Below are 17,712 nucleotides of genomic sequence, written 5' to 3' on the forward strand. Positions count from 1 at the left end.
TTCTCTTACTTCATTTGGCTTTATTTTGTATTACTCAGTAGCAGGCGGTCGCTGACACGTCAACTGCCTACAGAAGACAGACTGCTCCAACGCTCACGTGAAATACTGCTTTTACATGGGGATTTCACGAGGTCTTGTCACATACTGCCACCACAGCGGTGGCAGATGCCCTTCCTTACGAGCTGGAGGCAAAGCTTCAGTCTTTGGACCATCAGCTGGAGTTTCTTCTTCCAACTGCTTTATCTAGAAGACAAGACATTAAATTGCTTCAGTAGATGTAAGCACATTCCCACAATGTGGTTTTCAGTGCCCAGGCAGTGCACAACCTGGCCCCCGTCTCAGAACGAAAAGCCAGCACTAACTAACTCCTTCGGTTGACACACAGCTTTCACGTCTCTCAGTATTCACTTATACTCAGTAATCATTGCAGGCTCGTATTACCTAATTAAGCAGGAATTTTTACGAATAAAGAGTGATTTACAAGAGAAATGTTACTTGTCTACCACTGCTACATTAAGCAGACTGCATTCTCGTGCTGCTTTGAAAGCTGCCAGAGAATTACAAGTCCCAAAATTGCCATTCCAGTCAGCAGGAGGCCACTATTTCTGTGTGCCACCAACAGCCCTTTAGACGTTCTCAATACATGCTTCTTGAAACGGCCTAAGTGCTGGCTGCCACCACGTTAGTTCTGGTAAGAGTGCCATACTACATACAATCCAACTACTTCTGTACAACTGAATTAAAGAATTATTCTAAGAACATCAACTTTTTCCAAATGAATGTCAGTTCAGCTTGACTTGAAATTATTCTAAATGCCAAAACAATGAATGCTGTGGTAAGTCACTTTCAAAGGTGCAACCAGAAAGCATTCAGAGTTTCACAGCAGCAGAAAAGGAACTGTTTGGTCATTAATCTCTTCTCATCCCTTTGGAATTTCCTTTAGCAAAGCTGCTACAACAGCCTTGCACTAGCTGAAACACGGTTGCAGGTTCAGCTTTACCTTCAGATTCCCTTCAGAGCCTTTAAAAAGCTGTAACTTAGATCTCTGCGTAAGCATTTTAAGTCAGTGTTTCATGCCAACAAGAGTCGAAATGAGACTGCAGTAAGCATTCAGGTATTTTCCAAGAACACGTCTATATGCCACACAAAATACTCGTGGGCTAAGGAGGCTTTACTTTGCATTTGCACTGACCTCCTTATCCCAGCTTTCCCGCTGCAGCTTCTTCCATTGCTCTCGTTTGGCAAAATAATCAGGATACATTGCCTTCTCAGAGGGGTGCCAGTAATCCAAGCACCACTGCGGAATCTGTTAAATAAGAAGTTTCATACATAATATTTTTACATATTAAATCATATATAGCACACACACAAAAGAACGAAAGGTAATCACTGAAGCCAGTATTAAAATGGATAAATAACCCAGGAAATAAAGTACTACATAAAAACCCCATTTAAGAGCTACCTGACTATTGTGAGTCTCAAGACACCATCTGGCAGAGGTCAGGGCGCTTAATCTTTTGTTTCACAGATTATCCTGTCATAGGAGACATTACAGTGACTTGCTTAAACCGTCGCATCCCAAAGGCAAGTCCCAGGTCATCTCAGTTAACTGTAAATTCCATCTGGTGGAAGAAAGGATTTAGTTTCTTCCCTTCCTAACTCCAAAAGCAGCAGGTTAGAGAGATTCTTTTCTCCAACTACTAGTTCATTTTATTTGACAGAGAGAGAACCTTACAGCTCATTCCTGCTTGTCTACAACTACTAAAAAAATTAGTGGCCTTTAAGATCTTGATAATGGTCTGAGCTCTAAGATGTCCAGTCAAAAAAAAAAAAAAGTAAATTTAAAATTCTGCAGAAGTGCATCACTGAATGTTAACATTTTAAAAACAAGAACATTGATTTGAAAAGAAAACACAAAGAAAAACCCACCAAAACAGAAAAAAAAACCCAAAACCAGAAGAGACACCAATTCTTAAAATCCAGAATCACCATTCATCCAGTGACATTTACACTTCCAGTTTTCTGCTGTGATTCTCATCACTGATTAAGCCTTTGGCTGCACAGAAATAGCAGAGCTGCTAATAGTACTTGGAAAAAAAATAATAATCCACACACCCCAAATACCAATTAAAACCATCAAACAGCCTGAGATCTAAAAACTACATTTTGTAGCAGCACCCACAATGGACAGTCGCTGATATATCAACAAGCCAAATCCTTGTGACAGCCATTTTGTTGAAGCACAGTTTTAGCATGTCAAACACAGCAAAGAAAAGAGAACATAAACATAAACTTCTTCTATATGAAGACAAATCTTGACCACTTTTTGCTCACTGGACTTTTTTCTGTCCAGATTCTCTCTCACTATTGTCTCTACTACTGCTAAGGCTTGTGACCTTGGCATAAGCTTAAGTCTTCTTCTTCCCTTCTCACTCATATGTTCTTTTATCTGTCTCTGATAAATCTACATCAGATTCTTCTTTTCACATGGTTTCTTATGCGTAAAGATCTGATCAGATCTAGTCTTGTGTCAGCACTTTCTTCAGATTCAGGAGAAAAGGGGCGCATACACTCTCCAGGTTAGTATTAACTTCATGTAATACATTAAGAGCTGATGCCAAGAAAGCAAAAGCCCTGTGTTTTTTTTTTATGAACCTGTTTTCTTATTCCTAAATAGAACCATCTATGAAGAAAAAAAAAAAAGCCTCTAGAAGTGCCTTAAATTCTAATAATACCACTTCTGTTGCTAAGCATACCACCTATCACATAGTGACACACAAATACACGTCTGGCACTAGAGCATATGAAGGGAAAGGATAATTTGTACCATTACTCAAAATGCTGGGACTGAGTGACGACCCCAACAGCCAAGCCACCATCTGACAAGACCAGAGAGAAACCAAGGCTGTGACCAGATCCACCACAACAGGCCCCACTGCTCCCTCCACCTTGTTTACTCTCACAGCTCAGCTCCAACCCTTTTTCTGTGCCTGCCTGACCCATCACGGAGCAGCTTCCACTTGGCAAAAGAGCAGATGATGATCCCAACAAAAAGAAGCTAGCTGTCTTCAGATGGACCAGCAAAATCCATTTTCAAGGATCAGAGAAGCAGGACAGCTTCTCCCATGCAAGCAGCAAGATGGTCAGCAGCAGTAAACTGCCGGAGAAATCATACTGCTGAATCAAGCTGCAGCCCTATGAAAGTCCACTTAAAGCACTCGCTTTACATTCACTAAAAGAAAAAGAAGATCAGCACAGTAATACACAACCTTGCAGGCCACCTTACCTTGTAGCACTCATATCTCTCATAGGAAGTGCCCCCGGGGGAGTCAGGGAAGATGTATGGCTGAGGATGCTGGTTTGCCCAGAACTCTTCCTCGCCTGCCTTCAGCAGCTCTGTAGCTTTCACCATGTCCTTCACATCCTTGTTCTTATCAAATCGTTCTCTCAGGAGGCACGCAAAGTAGCGGTACTTGTCTCTACAGACAGAGGTTAAGAACAGTGATGTACGTTGGTGGAAAAAGCTAATCACATACAGAAACAAATCTTGGCAACATCACCAGTCACCCCTGCGCAACGACAGGGTTTGGCCAGGGGCTCTGAGGAGCTCCTGTTCCCATATCACCCTTTTCCGTGGCAGGCACTGACAAGTGACCCTAGAGACTTTTTCCTCACCCCTTCACCCACGACTGGGTGAAGGGAAGGAAAGAGGACAAAGCCCCAGTCAGGCCCAACACCCCGTCTCAGCGGAGAAGGCCACCTCCCTACCCCCCCAAGTGCGAGGCTGAGAGGCCCCGCTCCTAAAAAGATCCCTTCCCCAGACCCATGCCCTTTCGCCTCTCACCGGTAGATACACCAGGACTCCAGGTGCCGCAGGGATTTCTTATAGAGCCGCAGCACCTTCTGCTGGTGCGTCAGGTAGGCCGCCATTTCGGGCTGCCCTACCCCTCACCTTCGCGCGCGGGGGCTGACGGGAAGGTGGAGGACGTCGCCGCGCGCAGGCGCGTCGCTCGCGCTCCAGCTGCCGCCGCCGCAGTCGCAGCCGCCGCCATGAGTCGCGCCAAGTTCATCGGTGAGGGGAGAGCGGGGGGGGGGCAGGGGTGTCCGTGTCCGTGTCCTCGGTCCGGTCGCTTCATCACAGCTCCCTCTGTCCAGGGCTTGTCACCTCCTATAGTTCCTCTCGGTGTCTCCGGGGCCGTGATGCAGGCTGCCTTTGAGCCTACAAGAAGTGTTCGGGAAGGTTTGTGCCATCGCTGGGGGCTCCACGCAGGGCACTGAGGGGCTGCTGCGTGACTCCTCCAAGTTATCCCTAAACTCTGGGGTTTCTGGGCGCCCCTCGCCCCCTTTTTCGCATTGGCGCGTTAGTCCGTGGTTATTTATAATAGTATGGAATTTTCTTGGATTAAAACGTTAATATTCTTAGGAAATTCGGCAGGAAGTATGTGAATAATTTCAGCAGGTCGGTTCAGATATGTGTGGCCGAGCAGCCTAATACTGGAAAAATGCTCACCCCGGTAGAACGGCCGCCAGAAAGGCGGGCTGCGGCCGCTGGGCTTGTTCCGAGGGCTGTGCCTCAGCCCGGCTCTGCGGGGCCGCAGCCCGGAGCCACGCACGGCAGCCTGCGTGGGGCTGGGGCTGCGCCGGTCCGGGACTGCATTGCAGGTGGTCTTCTTCACATGGTGACGGGCAGCAGGAGGGAAAACAGGCAGCTTTTTATGAGGCAGTCTGCTGCTGCTTCCACCTGTGTAAAGGGTGTGTGTGAGGTGCTGCGATGTTCCTTCCCTGTTACTGCTTGTTGGAAGACATAAATTTGTGTTTTTGTGTGAAAAGCAGAATTAATTGCAATAAACAGCATATATGTATTAGCTTTGGTGGTTATCAGGGTGTGTCTTATACACTCGTAGAATAAATCTGGAGTTGCACAGAAGGCCAAAATTTTATTTTTCTGTCACTTCTAGTAAGAAGTTAGCTCTCAAGTTATGCAAGTAGACTTATGCTTAAGGCTTATATGACCTGTGAATGTGGTAGTCAAGGACCACTAAGATATGCTTTCCATTGTTTTCTCTAGCTGGCTAATGCTCAGAATGAAATGTAGACCAACTATAACATTGAATTTCTGTATTTGTTTTTTCATAGATATTGGTATTAACTTGACGGATCCTATGTTCAGAGGAATCTACAGGGGAACACAAAAACATCAAGGTAAACGTTTCTTTGTATCTGCTGAAAGACAGGATCCCTCCTGTTTAAAACAGAAACCTTTTACATGTCAGAACATGATGTTAGAGTTTCTATTTTCCCCTCAAAAACTGGATGTTTATTATTTACTAGAGCTTGAAGAAGAAAGCGTGACAAAATAAGTTAGATGTTCTTAGCAAAGTATGTTCTCTTCTCAATTGCTACTAAGCTGTCATTCAGGTAACTCTGCCTACAGAGCAAAATGGACAATTGCTGATCAATTTATATTAGGATTGCAAGGAAAAACTGATCTGAGAATTATGAACAATAAACCATCAAAGTATTTGTGGTGGATTGACCCTGGCTGGAGGCCATCATTGTCCATCCTCAGCTGGACAGAGGAGAGAAAATATAATGAAAAGCTCATGAGTCGAGGTAAGGACAGGGAGAGATCACTCACCAGTTACTGTTATGGGCAAAACAGACTCAACTTGGGAAGATTAATTTATTACCCATCAAATCAGAGTAATGAGGAAATAAAATCCAATCTTAAAACACCTCCCCCCACCCCTCCCAGCTTCCCGGGCTCAGCTTCACTCCTGGGTTCAACTTCCTCCCAGCTCAGCGGCACAGGGGGATGGAGAGTGGGGGTTGTGATCAGTTCATCACACGTTGTTTCTGCCACTCCTTCCTCCTCAGGGGGAGGACTCCTCTCATTGTTCCCCTGCTCCAACATGGAGTCCCTCCCAAGGGAGACAGTCTTCCACCAACATCTCCAACATGAGTCCTTCCCACAGGCTGCAGTTCTTCATGAACTGCTCCAGCGTAGGTCCCTTCCACGAGGCGCAGTCCTTCAGGAACAGACTGCTCCAGCGTGGGTCCCCCACAAGGTCACAAGTCCTGCCAGCAAACCTACTCCAGCATGGACTCTTCTCTCCACGGGGCCACAGGTCCTACCAGGAGCCTGCTCCTTCCTATGGGGTCACAGCCTCCTTTGAGCATCCACCTGCTCCGGCGTGGGGTCCTCCACAGCCTGCAGGTGGATATCTGCTCCCCATCATCCTCCATGGGCTGCAGGGGGACAGCCTGCCTCACCGTGGTCTTCTCCAGGGGCTGCAGGGGAATCTCTGCTCCAATGCCTGGAGCACCTCCTCCCCCTCCTTCTGCACTGACCTGGGTGTCTGCAGGGCTGTTTCTCTCACATCGTCTCACTCCTGTCTCCAGCTGCAATTGCTCCTGGTGGTTTTTTCCCCCTTCTTAAGTATGTTATCCCAGAAGCACTACCACCATCACTGAGGGGTTTGGCCTTGGCCAGTGGTGGGTCCATCTTGGAGCCGGCTGGCATTGGCTCTGTCAGACACAGGGGAAGCTTCTAGCAGCTTCTCACAGAAGCCACCCCTGTAGCCCCCCCTGCTACCAAAACCTTGCCATGCAAACCTAATACAGTATTGCATTGCTGAATCATAGTTATTAATTACAACTCATGTTTTTTTGCTCTCACGGCCTTCAGATATAGATGTAAAAACAGAGAGTCTACTAGGTATGTGGAAAAGCTTCCATTGACTTCTTGGATTTAAATTGGATCTTCAGTTACTGCATTTTTTTATTGTCTTCCAAAGATTACTCAAGTGTATTTAAAGATTGTTCATAATAGGCATTTTAACTGCATGAAAGTGATTTTTAGTTGAAAAGTAGTTAAATTATGCTGTAAAACCTTATGTTCAGTTTATGACATTTTATGAACTTTCACAGATGACTTCTTGGATGTGGTAGAGAGGGCAGTCAAAGTTGGCATTAAAAAGGTAATTTTTTATAATAAAATTTCTTTAATATTTTAAACTGCTTTCTAATACTTTGGGTTTTTAGTGCTCCACTATTAAAACAAATGTTTTGGGAACTTGCAATGGAAAATGCAGTAACTTTCTTCAATAGCATAAAGCAAAAGTGTTCTGTGTGGAGCATTGTTAGATTCTGATAAATAAGTTCAGTGGTATCATGTATGATGTGCATATAGAATTTCTTTTGTACAGTTTCAACAGAAAGATGTTTTCCTCTGACCTACTGCACTCAACCAGTACATAATTTTAAATGGTAGCTGAATTATAGGCAGCCACTCCTCTCTTCTTGTATCCCAAGTGACTCATTCAAGTTACCACTACAGATCAAAACTCAAAAACTCTTCTGATAGTGATCTTCTAGATATTTCTATATGTAAAGGAAATTGGTAATTGCAGAAGAGCTGGGAGTGCCCATAAATTCTTACAGTTGAGACATCGGAACGTCTGCTAGTAAATACTGGCTTGCACGTATTAGAAGTGCATCATTATGAGCATGTTTGTAACTCTTGGCTTGAAATTGGTGTTTTCAGCAGTGGACCATGCTCTTTTAGCTGTAATAGTCCAGCCTGCCTATCTCTCTCTCTCTCAACTGATTAAACTGTCAAGACAAAAATACGCATTAAAATATAATGCACATAGTCACAAACTGTTCTACTGTACTAATAAGGCTGGTGGATTAGAAATAAAGAAATAAACCCTCCTCTAGAAGAGGAACAGATATCTCAGAAATGTGCTGAAAGGCTCTCCTCTGAAAAGAGTGGGAAATAAACTGGGAGACAAAGAAAGAAAACTAGTGATGGAGAAGTTACCACACCACAGCAAATACAGACTCATAGTCATTTCTACTTTGTTTATATGTGGTGTATAAGTACTATTTAATCTTTGTACCACCCTCTGAAAGTAAGTGGCAATTTTTCTAATTTTTCATAAAACATAGATTGGCTGCATAACTTTTTCAAGATGCACAGTGGATTCAGAAACGGAATTCAGGAGTTCTGTGGCCTTAGCTATGTTTTCAGTCTTGCTGTTGGCCTCTATGGTGTTAGAAGTCTATTCCATCCCACATTGTTTCTATTTGCTTAGAAGTTTAATCTGTTTATTTGAAAATACTTCTATTTTTCCATAGAGCTGCTTATTTATGGTAATTTTTTGTGGAGTTTTGCCCTGTGCTGTATATACACTGAGCCAATTTCAGCTTAAGTTATTTTTCTGGTGATGCTGTTGGGATGTGTCCACGTCTAATGGAGCATACTGCAGAAATGTCCAAGTTGGTGCTGACCGAGTCTGGTGTAGCATGTGTCGGGATAAGAGTTCTCCAAAAGCAGTCTAGTCGTGTTTTATTGGGACCTAGGGTGCAAGATCCTGCAAGTGGTGGTTCAAAAAACACTGTAAGCCACAATTCTGCTGTGATAACCTTCGATCTTAAGGTAAAAATAGAGGATTGGAGCCAGAAATTCGTAAATTTGTAATACCAACTCTGGTACAGACTCTTTTGTTGGCTTATCTGCTTACTCATGTCTTGTTTCAGGTGTTCAGGAGGCTTTAGTTTCTCCACTTGTAAGACAGGGAGAATATTTCTGAACATCATTTCTTGAATGCAAATAAAGTTTCTTGAGTCATTGTCTAATGAAGTTAATATTTACTCATTTAATAGTTTAAATACTCAGCATAGGAGATACTTGATAAAGAAAAAAATCAGGTTTTGATACCTTGTGTATTTATTAGCTCCTGAAGTTTGTTACTGATTTATGAATTTTTGTCATATCTACATTAGTAATTGTCTTCTGATGCTGTCTGTCTAGATTCTTCCTTATATCTGAGTGTTTTCTTAAACATTGTTTGATGTTCAAAGAACATACTCGGTGACAGTACTTTCCTTCTTCCAAGTTTTTGATTACAGGTGGAAGTCTACAGGATAGTAAAGATGCATTGCAGCTGGCACAGACAAATGGTATTTTCACTTTAAACTTTTGTCAGTCAAAAATATAACCTTCTCCACTCTCAGAATTAAGAGTTCAAAAGGACCTGCCCCTGGAGGTGTTTACAGAATCTCAGATTAAAATGAGAAATTGTGTTTCAGAATGGGATGAATGCAATGTGTATGAGTTTCTGTATGTTGCTTTTTAGATCCCTGGGTGTTGGAAGGAATCAGTCTTTCCTGTGATTTCTGTTTCTAAATAAAAGTAGAAATTACAGGAAATTTCTGGAATAAAAATTTTGTTACAAAGCTCTCTTCTAGAAAAGAAGGTAAATCAGGCTAAATGTGGCTTGCAAAATTCGGTAACAGCTAATGCAGAGGCATGTGAGGGAAATCACATGCTGTCTGGAAATCTCACAGCTGAGGATAACCTGATGCATTTTGAATGAGATTTATTTCTAGATGATCTCAAGAGATCTCTTCCAACCTCAACAATTGTATGATTTGTTGAGGGCTGCTCCACCAGAATAATTTAGCTTTGAATTGCAGTTTTGGAGTATACTAAATAATGGGTACTAAAAAGAAACACATGCACACACCCCCCCACTAGAGATACTAACACTTTTAAAGCAGAAAATATGTGTAATAAAATTATCAGCAAGATAAACTTGTTCAAATGTAGTTTTCTTTTTAAATTATGAGCGATAAAAAGAAGTCTAGATACAGATACTGTCTATACCTTATATAAATTTTCTTTTTTTTTTCTTAAAACCTTCTAATGCTATCTTGCTTTAGACATGTTTTACAGTACAGTTGGCTGTCATCCTACCCGCTGTGGAGAATTTGAGCAGAGTAGCCCTGAGCAGTATTTATCTGAATTAAAAAATCTGATTGAAAAAAATAAGACAAAGGTAATAGCAGTTGGAGAATGTGGCTTAGGTAAGTGTTATCTTAGTACTTCTTTTTTTTTTTTTTTTTCCTAGGCATATATTAAAAAATCCTAAACCACTGGGTTTTTTGTTCTTTCTGTTTGTAGATTTCGATAGATTAGAATTTTGCCCAAAGGACATGCAACTCAAGTAAGAAACTTTTGATGACTATAAATTGACTTGTAGCAATTTACAGGAGTGTTTTTTATCTTATGTTCTACCAGGTAACATTTTGTCAGGTATAGACCTGCAATTTGCATGGTTGGATCTGGGATTTTTTGGCAGAAACAGGTAAAGAAAGATCCCTACGTTCAAGTAGTGCTATGTGCTAAATTTTGCTACCTACCTGGTGTTGACTTAGTTTGTCTCTCTCTGTAAAACTGATCAGAATTTGTGGGGTTTTGAATGTGACAGATGTTCATTCTTGCTAATAGTCAAGAACTCTTAGAGACTCATTGGGAGAATAACAGAACTGTAGTGTGTGAGAGAAGAACTAGGTTGAGTGAAAGGCATGGGGAAGGAAACAGACCTGTCAAAAAGAGTAAGTCAGCAGTGGAAAAATAATGAGCTTTTAAGGGAGGTGTTAGCTGGGAGCAGATAATTGAGAACTGATGAAAAGGTGATCTTGGGAGCTGGAGAGATCTGTGTTTTGAAGTAATACATGCAGCATAGATACTGAATGGAAAGAAGCTAGCACAGCCCCTAAAATCAGCTTGCATTCTTGTAGTGACAACTTCTGTGTACAGAGGGAACTGACTGAAAGATGTAAGTGATAAATTCAAACAAGATGAGTGATTAATGAATTGGGCTTGCATATTACTGTTCTGAGTAAAATAGTCACTGGGGGGCAGTGGTTAGTTAATTTTTTTCTAATTGCCGCATATTAGCAATAGATAGTGTTAATTTCTTCATAATGGTACAGTCATACAGTAAAATATTCAGCAAAGTGGACAGAACTTTTTTCCTGGTAGAATCCAGTGTACAGCTCAGCAAAGCACACCTTGGAGTATAACCTGTTTCTTTTCTGTGGGAAATTAAAACACTAGTGGAGTAATAATGTTTTAAGATTCTTATTGCCTTGATGTGATTGGGAGAAAAAAAATGTATCTGATTTTCCTTATCTGATGGACTGCAGCCGAAGACCTGTAGAGAAAAACTTCTAATCAAATGCACTGAAATTGGGTTGTGAGGAAAGAGGTGACAGGGTGGAACAGAAATCCCTTTTAAAGTGGTAGGTGAGTCCTTTCTAATTAAGGTTGATAATGACAGAAAGTCTTTATCTGAGCTATTTCAGTGAATCATATGAAATACATAAATCTAGTTTCTCAGAGCTCTTTGGGAACCTTTCCTGGAAATTGAAGTTGGAACAAGGTGACTGATGAAAAAGACAGAAAGCAAGAAATACGAGGGAGTGAAGAAATACTGAAAGCCTCAAGGACAGATGCCTGCCAACATAGTGTTTGTAAATTCTGTATTTTCTAAATACAACTTTCCCTGCTCTTCACCCTCCACGTGTTTGTGAAACATGGTCAGGGTTTGGGGTTGTGTTCATTTTTGCTAATGGAATGCTATGGAGTTGGAGACAGTCTGGCTTTCATGAGCTTTAGCAGACTGGATGGTGAGGTTTTTTGAATTAATATTCAATGTATGCTTGATAAATGAGCTAAAAAAAGGAAGGCAAAGTGTGAAATGTATGGAGGCAGGTCAGCGGTTTTCAGCTGATCCGTAGGTCAGGTGTTGTAGCAGTCACTGGAATAGCTAGCCAGCAGCTGCAGAGTTACCCTGTAGAAGAGAAGTACGGTAGTTTCCCAGTGGGTGCTATCTGAGCATGACCTCTCTTTTGTTTAATGTTTAATCATTATTTTCTAGTTAGTTATGCTGTGTGTGCTTCTGGATAATTTTCACCTGTAAAAAATGAACATTGTTTTTTTTAATCCTTTTTCTTGCATTGAAATGCTAATAAAGATGAGAAGCTAATAAAGATGAAATTCCTTTGTTGAAGCAGCCCTAAGAACTTTTTTGTGAGAATTTTTCTGCATTCTCATAACTTTTCCAACAGAAAATTGTGATTTGAGTAGTAGATGAAGGCAGTACCTTTATCTAACTACGGTGAAGGTCACATTATAAATGGACTGATAAGTATATAGAAGTTTCGCTTCTGCTGAGCTACTGGGAGGGGTTTAGCAAGTGGAAACCGGAGTTTTCTTTAACAAATAGGAGATGAACAAAATCACACGCACTGTTATTCATACAGGAACCCAGAATTGGGTCCCTCAGCAAGGCCAGTTTGCTTCACTTCCTTTAGTGTCTTGATCCCAAACCTGAAAATACCACAGTATTTGAACCTGCAAACAACCATGCAAAAATAGTTTCAAACTTCCTTATTGAGAAGCAACATAGAACCAACAATATTGAATGACAGTCCACTCACCCAAAGGAAAAGGTTGTTCCCTCAGCACTGGAACTAGTAAGGTTTAGTTTCCTGCTTGACTGTGTTACCATTAACCATATGTCTGGTTTCTTCATGTTTTGCCAGGGTTCCTCTTTCCTTTCTTTTTCTTTTTTTTTTTTTTTTTCTCCAAGAGCTTCCCCACTCACCTCCCCTTTCTCTTTGCCAGGGCAAGTAACAGCATGTGCTGGATGTCATTGTTGGTAGGAATGGAAGAAGCTTGAGTTGCCTTTCCATTTGTATGGGCACTAAACTTTGTACTTTCAAGACCACTGCCCTTTTCAAAATTAGATTAAAATTGGCCAGTAGGTTACTTACGGGGCTTATTTGCAGCTCAGTCTGTAAAATCTCATTTCCTTATGAAACAAGTCTTCTGTTTAAAAAAAAAAAAAAAATCAATAATAAAGCAACCGTAGCTATTTAACTGCAAGAGCAATCATGAGTTGCAATTAAATTTGTATTTAGTCAAACAACCTAAACTAAGCACGCTATCTAGACTACAAAGAAGATTCAAAGTAGGTATAATTTGTTCTCTTGTATTTTCATGTCAGTTTTTAATGTTACAGCCAATTTCTGTTCCACCTGTTTCATGCTAAAGATACGCACTGATAAACAGGGAAGGTAACTTTTATCAGAGAAATATCAACCTGTAATATATAGAAAACAGTGAAAATGACACAAAACTAAATGACCAGTTGCATTGTCTGTTTTTAGGAAAATGTAAATCAAACTAATGTTTTGCTGCCACTCTCTCGTGATTGGTATGCGAATCGTACCCAGCAGTATGTGGACACTTGAGTTTGCCTTTGAAATGTTTCTGATCTCTGATGATGGGAATGCCCCAGTGCCCTGGACTGCTTTTAACAGCAACACCTAAAGACATCCAGTGTGTGCATACAGTCCCAGCCTGTTGGGACTGGCAGTGTTGTCCTTGCCTTGTCCAAATAATGTCATCTCACAAATTATGTATGGATACTGAGTCACCTGTGCACTGTTGGCCCTCTGCCACGCGTAAGTTCCTCTGGTGTTTTCTGAGCATTGGTAATTTGCATGCCTGAGTGTAGCGTGGCAGACAGAAATGGTAAATGATAATGCTCTGGGATCAGAACTAGCTGCAAATGACAAGTGGGGGTCAGTTCAGTGCTAATCAGTTTTCTTTGGAAACTGCAGGGGGGGAACTGGCTACCTTGTTACCTTCCTTCTGCCCACATTTTGATGTCTCTTTGTAGGGTGGCTGCCTCACTGTTCCTGCTCCTTCAAAGGGAATACTAGGAGTAGAAGGTAGGAGAGGGATAAAAAGGAGTGAAAAGGAAAGGATGCAGGCACACAAAGGAGAGGAGGGAAAACAGTGGAGGACTTTGAAAGAATGAGGACAATAGGCAGAATGGGGCAGAAGTAAGTTGCCTAATCTTGGTACTTGTTCCACCCCAAGAGAGGAAAGACTGACCTTCATGGAAGAGCAAACAAAAACTCAGGATTGTTACTTTACAGGCCGGGCAGCTCTGATGCAGATTTGGCCATGTGAGGCTATAGAAGTCTGTATAGCGCTCCCTCGCTCGCCCTCACTGCGTTTACAAGTGGTGCTTGAAATAGTGGTCTCCGTGTGGTCCACACTCTCCCTTCCTGACATGGCAAAACTGTGTGGAGAGCAGTCAGTTCTTCTTTCATTAAAAGTGAATAAATAAAACGAACTCCCAACACCCATGCTACACGAGAGTACATGCTTAGCATATATATGCATGTGTTCTTGGCCACTTCTTACTTGTCTTCCAGCATAGATCACTACCATATGAATATACCATGGGAAAGAGTTCCTTTTAAATCCTTGCACAAATAAGGGCTTTTGCATGGCAAATCCATTTATTCTGTCTTTAGTTCTGGAGGGCTAAAATGTGCAGGTGCTGGAAAAAACTCTTCTGTTGTCTTCATTTGCTCTTACACTGAGTTTCTGTTTAAAAGCAGTTTTTATTTTACAGGTATTTCGAAAAGCAATTTGACCTGTCAGAACAGACACAACTGCCCATGTTTCTTCACTGTAGAAACTCACACGCTGAGTTTTTAGGTGGGTTTTGTTTCAGAATTTCATACTCTGAGCAAATTCTGAATATGAAAAATCTGGAAACCTGAATCTTTCAGCTTTGTCTGTTACAAAGCTGACTTACATTTTTATTTATTTCATTTCATAGACATAATAAGAAGAAACCGAGATAGATTTGTAGGAGGGGTGGTAAGTATGGACTTCAGTGTAGCATTCATTTTTACATGCGTGTGTGTGAATATTGTTGCTTGATATGGAACTTGTTGTTTGTCATGGAATCTGGGTAGGCTTCCTGTTAATGTCATTTAAGTTATTATTAATTAATCAGTGTTTTCCAGTCCCTTCTAGTATTTTTATTTTTATTGCTTATTCAACAGGTTTTTTGCAAGGTAAGAAGATAGGCTGAGAAAAAGCTCTGCGGCTGACATGAGCAGTTTTTCTTGGCCTGTCAGGACAGTTTAAGCACCTTGTAATTGACATTGGCCTTTTCCCAGTTCTTCAGTGTCTGTAACTGCAGTGCGTTCAGACCACGGATAATTTAGACGCATGTTCCCAGTGGAAGCCGTAACCTCAAACATTTGCTTCTGATGTTAGACGTCGTTTTCAAATTAGATCCAGATGTAACTTTTGATGGCTGTATGTCTTTAGATATTCAGATCATGTGTTTTAATTCAAAAGTGTAACAGGAAAAACTTTGGATGAAATGATTAAAAAAATCCAGCAACACTCTTTCAGGTTTCCATTATGTTGGGGGTTTCCAAAAATAATAAATGCTTAGATTATTCTGTCCTACTAACATCAGACCACACCTCCCACAATAATGTCTTGGTCCCCAGGTTTCCCCTTTGTTACTGCCAAAACCTTCCCCTATCTCAGTGCTTTGCATGTTGTGCTCTTACGTAATACTGTACAGTCTCCTTCCTTCCTTCCTTTCTCTTCAAACCCGGTAACTAGTAGAGAAATGACAAGCGTGCACCCTCTGCAGATGACTGTCCCCCTCACAGCAGGGGGAAGCAGACAGTGCCTTTACTCCCCTCAGGCTGAGATGCTGTGATTCCCAGATGCATGATGCTTTTAGCACCGTGTGACCTACCACTTGCCTCGTTAGTCCCTGGTATGACCAAATAGACTGTCTTTCTAGTTCCCGTGGACTAAAATATGTGGAGAACATAACGCTGCTGTTAGTATGTCCCTGAGAGTGCCCTGTAGGGAACACCAAGGAAAGAACGTAAAAATTCAGCATGCACAGGATTACTTCCTGTGTATGGTCTCCCAGCTGTCAGCTACAGGAAGTTCCCAGGCCAAAAGTAGTATCACTGGATAGGCCTTTTCTGTGCATCTTTATCACTCATAAAACCTGGTAACCGCTTGTATTGCAGTATTCAAGTGACTTCAGCTCGAACTTTGCCCAAATTCAGAAACTGAGCCATGTCCCATCTTCATGTATGTATTGATGCGTAATGCATACTATCAAAGGTGTTTATGCCGCAAATAAAAACTAGTATGTACTTTAAAATAATTGGAGTTTTAAATGAAGTACATATAGTTGTATATATTTGTGCATCTATATTTATATGTGTTCTAGGTACATTCTTTCGATGGCACAAAGGAAGAAGCAGCAGCTATATTAGATTTGGATCTTTATATTGGAATAAATGGCTGGTAAGCTCTTTACAAGAAATAAAACTCTTTTAAAATGTCAGCTGTAGTGAACTCATTGCTTTCTTTTAAACAATTAGGTCAAGTTTTCAAAGCTCACTAGACTCTTAATCATCTGACAGATTTAGAATTGCGCTCGTTAGTCTGTTAGCCATAAAAAGTCCTTAACTCACAGCTCAGCAAGTTAATCTAGTCTTAGGTCCATTCTACCACCCTCAGGTCTGTCCTTGTTGGTAAATAAGGTGGTTGAATGTGGAAGCAGTCCTTCTAAGAAGTGTTTAAAAAATAGCATAATTTTAAGCTGCCATATCAAATCCAGCATGCAAATGTAACCGGAGCCGCCTTATCTACTGGTTGTGCACTCTGAATTCTCAGCAGTCATTTGGCCAAAAGCCAGCCAGCACTACTTCTAAGTTGCAGGGGTTGCCAAGGCCAGGCAAGTGCAGGCAGGGGTTCTGCATGCTTACTAAGGTGAGACGGCTTCACTGAGTAACTTGCCAAATTTGCCACGTTCTGCAAAGTTTGAATTTACAGGCAGCACTTTTAAAAATGAAGCAAATTTTATTCACTAACAAAATTATTTAGGAAGCTGCCTTTGCTGCAAAACACTTCAACAGGCAAAATAATTACTTTTGTACTCTTTTTAATATTTTTTTAACCAAACTCTGATTTTCTAGTTCATTGAAAACAGAAGCCAACTTGGAAACGCTGAAATCAATTCCTAGTGAACGATTAATGATAGAGACTGGTAAGATTTTATATCTTGGTCAGTTTGTGACTTAAACACTATGAGGCAATGAGATATGTTTGTGTAGCAATGATGAGGCAATGAGATATGCTTGTATAGCAATGATAAGGCAGAATCATGACCAAAGGAGTTTGGAGTAGAAAAAGGACTGGCTTTTTCTCCACTTTGGAAAGCACCTTACAGGCTCCAGAAATACTCCTTTTCAGCCTTCTGCTGTTCCTGACATTGCAGGGGAAGACGAAAAGGACAGATTGACAAGCCCAGGTTTTTAAATGTACCGAAGTACCAGAATCCTGCTTGAATATCCTTTACAGTCTAGCTTGCTGGAGGTGTGCCAAACCCAGGGCAACGCTGTGAGCTTGCCACAGGAACAGTAACGGCATTTGGAAACAACAGCTGTTTACATGAAATAAGGTGGAAGAACGCTTGAATTCCCCTCTTGGCCTAATGAGCAGGGATTTTGACTGAGTAGGGATGCCTCTTTTTTTTTTTTAAGGTTCATTTCAGTTATCAGTAACTGGCAGTTATAAATACAGTATTCATTTTAATTTCTGCATTTGAGAAAGCAAACAATTGAATATTTTTCTTTTTTTTTTCCAAATTAAACTAGATGCGCCTTGGTGTGGAGTGAAGAGTACTCATGCTGGATCCAAATACATTAAAACTACATTTCCTACAAAAAAGAAATGGGAAATAGGGCACTGTTTGAAGGACAGAAATGAACCCTGCCATATAATGTAAGTGTATTACTGTAGTATTATTTTAAATCTTTCAACTCTCACAGGGAAAAAAAAAAAGAAAAATGCGTTCACTGAAAATGTAATATATAGAAATGAATTCTGAGTTTATTGGAACTTGTGCAAGGTATTGCTTTATAGGCTGTGGAAAAATTAAAAAAAAGTCTTAATTTCCCCATTACAGCAACTGTGGCTGTAAAAAGAAAGTGAAACCAGTA

General features: G+C 41.1%; 2 protein-coding genes across 10 annotated transcripts in view; one reads left to right on the forward strand and one right to left on the reverse strand.

The window, feature by feature from the left end:
- On the reverse strand, window positions 1–3,980 carry NDUFB9 (NADH:ubiquinone oxidoreductase subunit B9). The gene is made up of 4 exons (XM_010305081.2): window positions 3,845–3,980; window positions 3,287–3,479; window positions 1,193–1,306; window positions 1–243 (listed from the first exon to the last, which is right to left on the reverse strand). The coding sequence occupies exons 1-4, from the start codon at window positions 3,928–3,930 to the stop codon at window positions 112–114; spliced, it is 525 nt and encodes a 174-aa protein (XP_010303383.1). The 5' UTR covers window positions 3,931–3,980; the 3' UTR covers window positions 1–111.
- Window positions 3,964–17,712, forward strand: part of TATDN1 (TatD DNase domain containing 1) — an 18,796-nt gene continuing 5,047 nt past the window's right edge. The window contains exons 1-12 of one of the 9 annotated variants that reach the window (XM_075743359.1): window positions 3,964–4,072; window positions 5,137–5,202; window positions 5,470–5,613; window positions 6,931–6,980; window positions 8,904–8,967; window positions 9,730–9,873; window positions 9,971–10,013; window positions 14,289–14,374; window positions 14,499–14,539; window positions 15,936–16,012; window positions 16,687–16,757; window positions 17,368–17,494. In XM_075743359.1, coding sequence (XP_075599474.1) covers window positions 4,051–4,072; window positions 5,137–5,202; window positions 5,470–5,613; window positions 6,931–6,980; window positions 8,904–8,967; window positions 9,730–9,873; window positions 9,971–10,013; window positions 14,289–14,374; window positions 14,499–14,539; window positions 15,936–16,012; window positions 16,687–16,757; window positions 17,368–17,494 — 935 coding nt within the window. In that variant the 5' untranslated portion in view covers window positions 3,964–4,050. Of the gene's footprint in view, window positions 4,073–4,096; window positions 4,241–5,136; window positions 5,203–5,434; window positions 5,614–6,930; window positions 6,981–8,903; window positions 8,968–9,729; window positions 9,874–9,970; window positions 10,014–14,288; window positions 14,375–14,498; window positions 14,540–15,935; window positions 16,013–16,686; window positions 16,758–17,367; window positions 17,495–17,712 lie in introns of those variants that run through there. The other 8 variants (XM_075743364.1, XM_075743362.1, XM_075743361.1 and 5 more) reach the window with 8 other exon arrangements.

Source organism: Balearica regulorum, chromosome 2, assembly GCF_011004875.1.
Source record: "Balearica regulorum gibbericeps isolate bBalReg1 chromosome 2, bBalReg1.pri, whole genome shotgun sequence".
In the NCBI taxonomy this organism is placed as follows: Eukaryota; Metazoa; Chordata; class Aves; order Gruiformes; family Gruidae; genus Balearica; species Balearica regulorum.